This window comes from Somniosus microcephalus, chromosome 8, assembly GCF_052327205.1.
Source record: "Somniosus microcephalus isolate GS21.2 chromosome 8, FLI_Smic_1.0, whole genome shotgun sequence".
In the NCBI taxonomy this organism is placed as follows: domain Eukaryota; kingdom Metazoa; phylum Chordata; class Chondrichthyes; order Squaliformes; family Somniosidae; genus Somniosus; species Somniosus microcephalus.
In genome coordinates, this window is record NC_140994.1 from 211768415 (window position 1) to 211780826 (window position 12412).

The window sequence follows — 12412 nt, forward strand, 5'->3', positions numbered from 1 at the left end:
CTACTCCAGGGGACTTCCATGAAGGTCTGGTTTCTATGCTCAATAGCTGACCATCGCTCCTCAAGAGATGTCATTCTATTCTGAACAATGACCATGTTTTCAGGACCCTGGCGACTAAGCTCCTCCATGGCCGTAGCCATCCTCTCCTCTACCATAGCCATTCTCTCCTCTATGGTAGCCAGCCTTACCATGGAGTTAGCCATCCTTTCCACGGAGGTTGCCATCCTTTCCGTGGTGATGCGTTCATGCGCCAAAGCCTCCACAAAGGCTCTGCTCATGTTCGCAAAGGACTCCTCCATTCGCTCCACACTCGCAGCGACCCTGGAGACAAAATCTGCCAGAGACTCCTGCACCTGTTCCTGGAGTTCCAGCAACGCTCTCCTTCTGGATGGACCCGGAGGCACAGGGTTGACATGCAGCTGAGCTGAGCTGGGAACGTCCTCTCCACTGCGACGAGGACACTCTACTGCTGTCCCTGTCTCCACCAGCTGATGCTCACTTGTGAGCTGTGATACATCAGGTGCCAACACTGCTCTATCTCGCGAAGGTCCCACCGAGGTGTGAGTGTCTGCGCTGGTACTGGGTGTGCTGAATTCTGCTGACGCTGCGTCCTCAGAGGTTGCAGCTTCCGCTGAGGAGTCTGGAAGCTCAGGCTCTTCCTCCTGGACAGTGGGGACGGGGGCTTTCAATGCTCCTGTGGGGGAGTAAAGGAAAGAGTTAGAGATGTGAGGTCACGGTTACATACACATTGAATTGTGCAGATGATCATAAGTCAATCTGTTAGAGCATCAGAATCATTATCAGTGACTCATGCAATGTCATTGAGAGAGATGCTAAACTATTCTGTCACCAGCTTGCTGTGATGCGCCTGCCTGTCCGTCCCCCACTTGGGAATCCTCCTCGATCCTGGGATTTCCAGGGCCGCCTCCTCAGGTGGTGAGCTGGGCTACTGAGGGTGGCCCTCCTCCTGTCATGGCTCTTTCACTCTTATTGTGGGCTCTCTTTTCCTGCAATGAGGGACACAAGTGGAGTTTGAGTGAGAATGAAGGAGTGAGTGTAGAGAATCCATAGCATAGATGCTTAGGAGACAAAGGGCCCTCCCTGTGTGTTGTAAGTTGTTATTGCATCACCGTGATAGGGAGTGTGAGGGCTACATGGTCAAATAGTTAAGTGAATGTGATCATAGAAAGAGAGGCAACGGGTAAGGGTGCAGGGATGTAAGTGTCAAGTGGGATGTGGAGGAAGAGGTTAGCAAAGCAGAGTGCTGGTGAGGAGAGGCGATGGGGATCAGATTGAGGGTGATGGGAAAGTCATACTCACTTTTCCTGTGTGGAGAAGGTCATGAAACCTCTTCCTGCACTGCAGCCAGGTTCTGCGGCTCATCGATATAGAGTTGACTCCCTGGGCCACTTGCAGCCACACAGCTTTAGTCTGCTGGGGTGGCTTTTTTCTCCCTGAGGAAGGGAAGAGCACCTCCTTATTCGATCTTGCTCCCTCCACCAGAGCTTGGAGGGAGGGCTCATCGAAGAGTGGAGCTCACTTTTGCCTGCTGCTGGACATAGTCGATCAATGAATTCCTTACTACAATCACCATAAAGTTTGCAGTCTCCAGAAGAAGCAAGGCTGCTTGCTGGCCTTAAATCCAGCAGCATTGATGATGTCATCGGAGACGATTTTCTGTATGAAAAGACTCATTGGGCCAGGGGTTCCCACACGCTGGAAATCAATTGCCCAATTAGGGGAAAATTGCACTTTTTCCCCACTTCACTTCAGACTCGGGGTCCTGACACGAATACACCTGACACGCCCCAGCCTGCCCACACTGGCAAAATCGAGCCCCATGAGTTCCTGCAGACAACACCATCCTCCTGCTCATCTGCCCAAACCACCTGAAACTGTGTCAGTTGCTTCTTCACTCCCACACACCAGCTCAGATACTTTCACCTGGAGGGAATTACAGATAAACCCACTTAATTGCAACCACTTGGGGCAACCTTGTAGATTGCAATAAAATAGTGAGAAGCAACAAATATCAAGGCGGGTCTGATGCATATCAATCTTTATTTGCCTAAATTTCTTACAATATCTTATGACATCTTAAAAAGGAGAATGCAGTATCTTAAAAATTAATGAGAAATGCTAACATCTCGTGCATTTTTTTATGCTGCGAAGAATTCTGTAATTTATTTTTGGTGGAGATCAGAAGTCATCTTTCCCCTTCAGTGCAGAAAATTCATCAAACATTTCATTATCATTTGACTCAATGAATCGACACAAAAAGTACAGTGCAGAATCGACCTCTCTAACTTTGGGAATTTCCAGTTCTAGCACATCTTCATTTATATCCTCCGAAGCATCTGTTTCTGAGTATTTTAGAGAAGAAACAATTTCTGCATCGGTCACCTCCCCACAACTTTTTTAAGTTATTGATTCTTGGGATGTCGGCATCGCTGTCAAGGCTGCCATTTATTGCCCATCCCTAGAGATACAGCTTGCTAGGACACTTCAGAGGGCAGTTAAGAGTCAAGCACATTGGTGTGGATTGGAGTCACATTGGGTAAGAATCACAGAAATCACAGAAACCCCACAGTGCAGATAGAGGCCATTTCGGCCCATCGAGCCTGCACTGACACATATCCCACCCGATCCCCGTAACCCCTACACATATCCCACCCTATCCTTGTAACCCCAGATTTTTTTTTAAACTGAATTAAAATTTTGCCATGGTGGAATTTGAACTCCCATTCTCTGGAATATTAGTCCAGGCCTCTGGATTACATGTGCAGTGGTACATGACTGTACCACTCAATGTCAATGTATTCATCCATCAACACAAAAAGATCGAACTCTGCCTCACTCAAACCACCGGGAATCTTTACATCAACCTCCTCATCTTCGCCTGGGTAATTGTTTTCCTCGCTAGAAACCGAACCAGAGTTTCTAAAGCAGTTACTGATGCAGCTGAGAGTCACCAGATTCCAAGCTCTCCTGGATAAGTGCATAGCATCCAAAACGCTATGGTTCTTCATAACCTGTGAAATAACAGTTTCCTCAGTGGAATCTAAAACAAAAACCACCATGCACCAGAATTATTTCTTATAGTATTGCTTCACACTATAAATGATGCCTTGGTCCAGGAGCTGGATGATGGAAGTGGTGGTGTTAGATGGTATAAATTGGAGCCTCGTGTGTGAAAGATCAAGAGTCACAGCATGACAAATGGCATTATCCTTCAAAAGAACCACTTTCTTGGGCCACTTTCTCATCCTGGTAATGTAATATATTCTTTTCTCATTTTGCCACCTCTCATCTTCTCTCCTTTTGTGTGTAGGTTTGATCAGGCAGGGCACAATAGAAATGCCCGGTCTCACTGCAATAGTAAATGCAGTCAGTCGGATACCGTGCTAACAAACCCAGCAGCACTTCCTCAGTCCATGCATCAGCAGCGGGTTTGCTACTGTCTGCTTTTTCACCGCACAGCTTTTTGTAAACAAGTTTGTATCTCACTTTTAGCGGCACAGGAATCCATTTGATGCTTCAAAGTTTTCCACACCAAATTCTTTGGCAAGCTTATTAGCTTTAGTTTTCAACAGGCAACTGTCAAGCGGGACTTTCCAAACTTTTTTTGTGATTAAACCAGCTAAACAATACTTCATCCTCATAGGTCATCTTAATTTCACACTTCTGTTTCCTATCCCGGTTCTCGTTTTTTTCCCAGTCCTTCAAGACACCCATTTTTCTTTTCAAGATTCTAGAAAACTGCGATTTAGAAATGCTGTGTTTCTTTGAGTCCAGTTTTTCAATCTTCAATACTTTCACAATGTTCAAAACATCCACATGCTTGTGCAATGACAAGTCACACCGCTTTTCTTGTTGAGCCATCTTGAAAAGCAATTTGACAATCGCACAACACTGACAGACATTAGAGATGTTGACCAATGAACCCAATCAGATTGAAAGGTGAAAGCCTCAGGTTCAAAGTCTCGTTACAGTGGGATGTTTGCACTTGCATATAAGAGGGAATTTCAATAAATGATATTGCAATAAAACAAACATTTCACAATAGGAAGATCAGAGGAAAAAACGGGGACTATAGAAATGGTTGCGTTAAAACAGGAATTGCAATTTAGCACGTTGCAAATAAACAGGTATGAATGTAGATAGTGTTAGGGAAGATGTGGCACTGGGTGATTCATAGAGCACGAGGGAGCTGGAGGAGTGGGAAGTGGGTGAGAATGTGCCACCTTCCTAGTGGAGGCCAAGGAGAAGGCTGCCCATGGCATCAGAGTCATGGGATCCAGAACTCTAGGGTATTTGCCTGAAAAGAAGGATGCTTGAGGAATATCATGGCTGCGTGCAGGTTCTGAGGTCAGTCTCCAAGGATGTGCAGCAACTGGCAAGTGATTCTTGAGTCTACAAGTCTCATTTGCGGCAACATCAGGGAAACTTTTTTTTCACTTTAGGCACCTGTGGAGTGTGCAGCAGTTTCATTGGAATCTACATCAGATACCCACCAAGAAGAAACCTCCATGGAAGCACAGATTGCAACTCTAGTGGCAATAGGAGAGAGAATAGAAAGCATCCTACATCCCATCTTTCAGACTATGGTGACTGTGATGCATCTACTGTCTTTCATGGTTTACAGGATCTGATAGCTGCCATTCCTCTCCTCAGTGGGGATACAGGACCAGGGCCCAGTGGGATGGCGATGGCTGCCTCTCAGGTCAGTAGCACATGCCTTGTCTCTGGCCTTCCACCTCAGAACACCACATCAGTGAAACATGGGAAGCAACACCAGGCTTCCCAGGAACAAACTCCAGAGATGTAGTTAGCAATAGGTCCTTGCAAGCCACCATGAGAGGAGAGCCATTTGATTCCCATGAGCCTTTTGTATATCATGAGCAATTAACTACCTTTTATGACACTGGCCCTCAGGTTTTACCTTGGAAAATCACTAGCCTAGGTGAAAGAAAGGCACGTGTAGCCATCCAGGGGAAACTTGGTATTAGCAGAAAGTAGGCTGGCTTGTGTACTCTTTGGACTTTATTGTAATCAAATAGAATGTGCACTGACGTCGCAGTTTACTATTCATGATATTTAGAGTTATCCAGGAAAGGGTGCACTTATTTAGTGATGATTATTTGTAGGAGCAAAGACAGCTGATGTGTTATCAGAGACCATCTCTGGTATGGTAATTACCCCATGGCCAGAAAAGTGGCCGGGGTCAGGGGTCATCTCAGGGATAGGCAAAACATCCCATTGGCTTCACTTACAGTGGCACAACAACCCAACAGTATGCCCAGGCCTATGTATCCGCAGAGTATGAGTTAGACTATGTTACATGCAGGTTGTTTGAATGGATCAGTAACATTTGCTATTTACAAACTGGTGTTCTAATTCCAGGAAAATGCAAGATGCTGAAGAAGGAGTTGAGAATCCCTTCACTGGTGACTTCTGACCAGGGTCAAACAAAGAACACTCCACGCCAGGTAAAATGATCATATATAATACAAACCATAAATATCAGACATTTTCGTCAAAAAATCTGAGATTCCCTGGTTTTTAAAATATGTTTTGCCTTCTTTCAGCAGGCACCACCCTTGGCTGAGTGAGCAAGAAACCTGGTCTCAGCACTTTGCCAATGCTCCTTTAAAATCAAACTGCTCTAATGTCTGCAAGAGGGGTCTGGGTCATTTTCCCTTTGATTTTCCCACCCCTTCTTCACTATGGGGGGGGGGGGGTTGTTGCACGGCCTACTCTCTAAAACTAGATTTTAACTTTCACTGCTGGCTGCCTGTTCTACACCCCGCCCGATTTTCCATTTCATTCAAGTCAGTGAAAAGTAAAATCTGGCAGCATGTATAACGGGTGGCCAATCCATAATCACCTGGTGGTGAAAGTTTACCGTATAGAGAGCTGCAGGGACAAATCCCATGTTCTAGCATTTTTGGCACTGTACCACAGATTTCTCTATATGACTGCAGCAGAACTCGCTTGGATTTCCATTTAATTCGTTTTTACATCAGATAGAATTGCTGTCATGATTAGGTAATAGTGATCATTGGTCATTTAGACTCCCACCATTATGTTGCCTTCCAGTACTAGGAATTGTGATCATCAAAAGTGCAAAAACTTAATCATCAGTAGCATCAATTTTTAATGTCACATCAAGAAATCTAACCCACAACACTTTACTATTTTTCAGTCTACGTTTCCAATCAATTCCTCCTCATGAAGGGTATTTCTTTTCTTCTCTCCACATATCAGCTTGTTCTGGATTTAGTAGGAATAGTGTTCCAGATTCAGTGATGACACCGATTCCTAACTGCATCAATACTTATTGTTTTGTTTCATTATTTAAATGCACTGCGAAGGCTCTAAGCAGAACATCGCTAGAGCTGGCAATTTTCAATTTGAGCAGGAGCAGAGTGACGTCTCCTGGTCGTATTGTGCTGACTTGGGCTCATGAGGACGTTTCCTGTTTTGGTGTGGAACCACATCCAGCATGAGTCATTGCCGTCTTGAGAGGAGGGGAGTAAACTAGAAACAAAAAGAAATTGGGAATAAAATCCCTGATCTATGCTGAGTTTGCTGATCTCAGGGGAACTACATTTGGTCCCAGAACCCCTGGGTTAGGGTAGGTAAAATTAGTCAGGGTTCCTGCTCCTAATAACCACCCAGTGAACTCTGCTGGAAGTGTGCATGTGGACATCAGGCAAGGACAGGTTCAAGCTCACTGTAATGCTCCCTGTGGTCAAATAGCTTACTGATGCTCTCTGTCAAGGTTCATTCACAATACTAGAACGTAACTACTGCGAATGACGCCGAATCTCAGCAAGGAGGCAATGGCTTCAGTAGGGAAAGGGAGGGGAGAACATTTATGAGACTAGTTGAACATCAGAGAAAATTGGTTAATCTTTATAGAATATTAATCCTAATATTACACTGCTTTCATATGATTTTTTAAAAATGTAATGGTCCTCAGGTAAAGAATACTGCTTCTTTAAAAACACAATGGCCCAGAAATTCGGGTCTCCACGGGTGAGTACGCATGGGGTACTCACCCGTAAGCCTAATGGAAGGGCCAGTTTCGTGCATGCACTGCGCATGCGTGGGAAATCGGCACTTCCGTTCCCCTGAAAGAAGGGGTTGAGAGGTGGAACGCGTGTGCAGGAGAGGCAGCGCGTGCGCATCGAACTTACGTTTTTTTCCAGGTTTTTCCGGGAGGGTAAGTCTCCAGGAGTTACACTTTTAAAAAGCAGGCGTAAGGCCTGCTTTTAACAAGGTAAGTGGTGAATTAATTAAAATTAAAACATTTTTTCCACAGGTTTATTATTTTTAAATACTTTAAAGAAAGGTAAGTTTATTTTTAGTCCCGTTAGAAAATGTAATTAATTTTTTCAAAAATTTAAATTATTGTTTAAAATAGTTATTTAATGTAATTTATAGTTATTTTAAAAATGTGATTAAAAAAAAATTATTTGAAGATTTAGTGATGTTTTGGGGCATATAGTATTTATAGGTTTGACTGTCAATCTTATGAATGAAGCATTCCCTGCTACCATTGGCTCTCCATGGCCCACGTGATCCCAGGGGACGCATCAAACTAACTGCACCCCTGGGATACGCAAGCACTGCGCGCCGGCAGTTGGAGCAGGCCCAGGATCGGAATCCCACGCGGGCCCACAGCACAACGGCCGGCGCGGTAGGTAAGTGCAGGTCGGGGGCTTGCACCCGCGGGAAGCCCCCGACCCGAATTTCTGGACCATTATCATGCTTAAGGGTCGCCAAACCAAGCCACCAAGAAGTCTCCTCAAGTCGGGTTTCTGTTTGCCTGATATGGATTGCACATTTTCTGTCCATAGTGTTGTATTCCACTTACCTTTGCAGTTTAGCACGAGCTTAGAAATCCCCAAGTGTAGATAGGGGTGCTACTGAAATGTCAAACCTATAAATACTATAAGCCCCAAAACATCACTAAAACCTCAAATACATTTTTTTTTAAATCACATTTTTAAAATAAACTATAAATTACATGAAATAACTATTTTAAACAATAATTTACATTTTTGAAAAAAATAATTACATTTTCTAACGGGGCTAAAAATAAACTTACCTTTCTTTAAAGTATTTAAAAATAATAAACCTGTGGAAAAAATGTTTTAATTTTAATTAATTCACCACTTACCTTGTTAAAAGCAGGCCTTACGACTGCTTCTTACATGTCTAACTCCTGGAGACTTACCTACCCGGAGAAACCTGGAAAAAAAACGTAAGTTCAATGTGCACGTGCTGCCTCTCCCACGCTCGCGTTCCACCTCTTAACACCTTCTTTCAGGGGAACGGAAGTGCTGATTTCCCGTGCATGCGCAGTGCATGCACGAAACCGGCCCTTCCATTGGGCTTACGGGTGAGTACCCCATGCGTACTCACCCGTGGAGACCCGAATTTCTGGGCCAATGTCATATCACAGTTGGAGGCCACAATTATGACGCCATCAACTCTACCTAGATTCACCTGTAGATGGCACTTAAGTCCATACCAGCTTCTAACTGGCCTCTTTGGCCCAGAGAAACACTTAAGGGAAAAGTCAATGTATGTTCCCAGTTAATTGCAATAGCAATTACACAAAGAATATTTTTCTTCAAGTGCCTCATACATAATAGACAGAGCTGTGAAATTACTATCAATGGACCTCTCTATGGACAGCCAGCTATGACTGGGGTTTGTTACCTTTCAGGGCTATAGTAAACTTTTTTTTAAGGACTTCAGAATTTAACAATTTATAAAAATTGTGATAGCTGGTTCATTTTTCTGTCTTTATAATATGCAATATTACAAACCTACTGTTCACTTTATATTGCTTGTGGTTTTCTGTGTGGTGACTTTCTGATGTCAGCAAGATTCTCAGGGGGGACAAGCCATGCAGATGTGAGGGATTTCCCCAAAAGAGGGTTAACTGGTGTCCCTGTGATGTGGTGATGTGATACACTGGTACTCCAGTCAGGTGCAGCTCGAATGTACGTTCTCACCTGTGCTCCCATGTGGGGGAGTTCCTGATTGCCCTCATTCCATCAGTGGCACATAAAAGTGGAGTTCAACAACATTTACACCGAGATAGAGAACAAGATCAGAGGGAGAGTCAATGTAGACTATTCTTGTACACCTCATAGTATTCAGCAGAAGTAGAGTTGCCACCCATAAGGTTTTGAACCAGAAAGTTGTTTTTGAGTAATATATCTGGAAATTTCAAATCAAACATTGCAAGTCACCCTACGTCCCGCCTCCATCCTGACACCTGCCCAGTTTTAGACTTGGCAGAGGTGGCAACCCTAAACCAAAGAGCAGAAATGGTGGATGCCTTGGAGAAAATTGCCATTTTGGTTGGGGTAAGGTGTGAGATGGATGTGACTGAAAGATAAATGAAATTTACCAAAACATGGAGATGAGCAGGGAAAAAAATCTCTGAGCTCAACGGAGTTTAAAGCGGTATTTTCATCAGGGTAAAATGCATTGCAAGCCACATTCCCTATTCTGTTAAACACATGTTTGGAATGGCATTCTTGGTGTACACCACACATCATGTGGGGGCCCCGACAAATTTTGCAGAGTTTTAGTAATATTACCAACAGAAGAATAATTTGCAAAACACAACTATGTATATGAGGCGCAAAGTGTTAACAGACCTGCAGTGAGCAAAGTGACACCATTTTCAGACAGATGAATGCTTTTTTCTATGTTACGGAAACTGAAGAGGGGTAGATTTTGACTTTGTGCGATAGTGTAAAATGGGTGATAGAGAATGGGCAGCCCGTTTTACATCTCTCCGGGACAGATTCGCTACCCATTCGCTAGCACCCGTTTTATGCTATCGCACAAAGTCAAAATTACTTCTAACCAGTTTTAAAATAGGCCTTGACCAAATACCAATCACTCTTTAAAAGTACTTTTACATTGTAATGATGGTTTGATGGACATGTTGTTATACTGGACACCTGCCAATGCTTCTGCTTATTTACATTTCCACCCACCATTGAGCTCTGTCAGACACTGGGCTGAAGCTGAGCTGGACAACCTGGCAGCAGCTCACAAGAGCTATGAAAAAGTAGATCTCTGCTGCTGCTGGAACAAAGTGTACAAGGCAATTTATATTTCTCACACTAATGTGCGGAGAACAGCATTTGCCATTGGCTGCAGTTTCATTATGTTAAAGAGCCTTAAATGTTGACTTCAAATTGGAGGTGTGGCTATTTTGCTCATTCGGTGCCAAATCATACTGGAAGGCATTTCCTGGGTGGTCCTTTGTTCTGTCAGCTCTTTGTGCTTTCAAAATAGAGCATGACTGATTGAAATCAAATGCTTCTTTATAAAACATTTTTAGGCAGGAGAGCAATTTTTAATATAATTATTTTTTGGTTTGATTTTTAGGCCACAGGAGATTCACAGAAAGCTAGGAACTCCCCGTGTAGAACGCATTGCCCAGGATAAAATAGCTCCATATAATAAAGTCTGCCGCTTCTGATAGAAACATGTGTGTCACATTTATTTTAGCTGAATTTTAAAAAATCCTTCATTGAAAACCCTTTAGTTTCAGCACCTTCTTGCTGTCAATTAGGATAAACTACAGAGGAAGACAAAGTCTAGGGATATGGGCCTAGAAATTCAGTGGGCTGCGCCACCCATTAGCGCCCAAAGAGGGCACTTAGTGGGTTTTGCGCCACTGGCCACACCTCCCGCTAAATTTAGCAGGACGCTAATGGCGGCGCTACCCGTTAGCGTTGCGCCGCCACCGATGATGTCATCGGTGTGTGCAGTGCCCCGCTACCGCCCCGATCGCGAAATTTGGTAGCGTCCCCTGCTTTAACGCCGGTCGCAATTTGCGACCGGTTCAGGGGGGCCTATGTGCGGCGGTAGAGGCACGGAGGTGCGGGGCGGACATTTTTTTTGCTGGCCGCCTGCCAGCACCTCCTCGCGCCGCCGTCCCCGGCCTCCTGAACGCCCCCCCCCCCTCCCCCCCGTGTTGTGCCAGCTGTGTCCCAAGAGCCCGGCACTTCTCCTCGGTGCCGGGCTCTTTTGCCGGCACTCGCGATCGCCGATCGCGCTGCAGCAGGCCCCTTCCCTTTAAGAAGGGGAGGAAGGCCTGCAGTACCGTGGCACGCCGTGCCGCAGCGTGTGGTGCTGCGGCATGTTACGCTGCGATTTTCAGTTGCAGCGCCCCAAGAGGGATGCGGGGCGCCTCGAGTAGCGCTGCGCTTCCGTCTGGGGCGCTGAAACTGAATTTCTGGCGGGCGTTCGCGACTCCTTCCGGGGTGGTACTTCCAGCGCCCTGGCGAGACTGAAACGGGGCGCCAGTGAATTTCTAGGCATGCATTCTTAGCACTTACCCATATGATTAGATTCTTTTTTATATTTGATTCAAAACCACCATTCCATGAGATGTATTGTGTGGCTGTGCTGTGGTCAGGAGGATGTAAGGAATGTACTCATACATTTTCTGGTAATCTATGCCACTCACAGTGACATTCATGAGGAATTACTGCCTGCCTAATGAGAGCTCAAACCCACACTTGTCAATTGTCTAATGACCAACTGCTGCCTATACTGGTCGGGAGGAGTTAAGCAGGGTCAAGTTAGCCCCAAATTACATGCCTAGTGATGGAAGATTGGAACGGAGTCAACCTCTATGATGAAAATCTTGGTGCCCTGAGCCAGGCAGATCTGCAGTCCTCTAAGGCATTGTTGATGATTGACCAGTGGGGTCAGCGGTGGTGGCTGGGAGCAGGTGCATCCCAGCACCTACACTAGGAAGCGTTCCCCCCACATATTTTCAGGGTCAAAATGTCCAATGTTAACTGCAAAACCTTGAAAACCAATAAAGTCCAATTTATTCCTATTTGTATGTGGATGCCTGAGAGCTACTGATCTCATGGGTAATCTGTTGTTTTATTTTCCTGGACTGGTGCCTGATTCTCAAAATTTGGGTGATGCATTATCACAGGTGGGAACTATTCTCAAACTTGGCAATCGCTCAGAAAACCTAACAACAGTTCATATCAATAAGAGTTACAAAAGAGGTAATCCTGTATATATTGTCTAATCACGATGAAACAATCCCTGAAGTATTTAGCTTGTTATTCACGGGTGTTATGGAGCTCCATAAAGAACAAAGAATGTAATTTATAGTGTCATGGGACCAATTGCATCATTGTCACCTGTTTTGTGCTTGATTGTAATGCTCGGATTTCTGGCATCATCCGTACAATAGATATCATGTTATTCTACAGTTAGCCAATGTCTGAAGTTGGTCAATGCTTTCTGATTAAAGATGCATAAACAAGGTGTACTTCAATAGAAAGTACTAATGGACAAGCACGTATCGAGCACTGCTCTGAAGGTTGTACTTATCCAAAAA

At 44.6% G+C, this 12412-nt stretch overlaps 1 protein-coding gene across 5 annotated transcripts in view; it reads left to right on the forward strand.

Annotated features, from left to right (window-relative positions):
• LOC147114087 (cyclin-dependent kinase-like 3) overlaps nucleotides 1-10522 on the forward strand; it is a 170872-nt gene extending 160350 nt beyond the window's left edge. For 4 of the 5 annotated variants that reach the window (XM_085995675.1, XM_085995676.1, XM_085995677.1 and 1 more), the window contains 2 exons: nucleotides 5404-5489; nucleotides 10429-10522. In XM_085995675.1, the coding sequence (XP_085851801.1) occupies nucleotides 5404-5489; nucleotides 10429-10488 (146 nt within the window). In that variant the 3' untranslated portion in view covers nucleotides 10489-10522. Of the gene's footprint in view, nucleotides 1-4645; nucleotides 4724-5403; nucleotides 5490-10428 lie in introns of all 5 variants that reach the window. The other variant, XM_085995679.1, reaches the window with a different exon arrangement.
• The last annotated feature ends 1890 nt before the right edge of the window (nucleotides 10523-12412 follow it).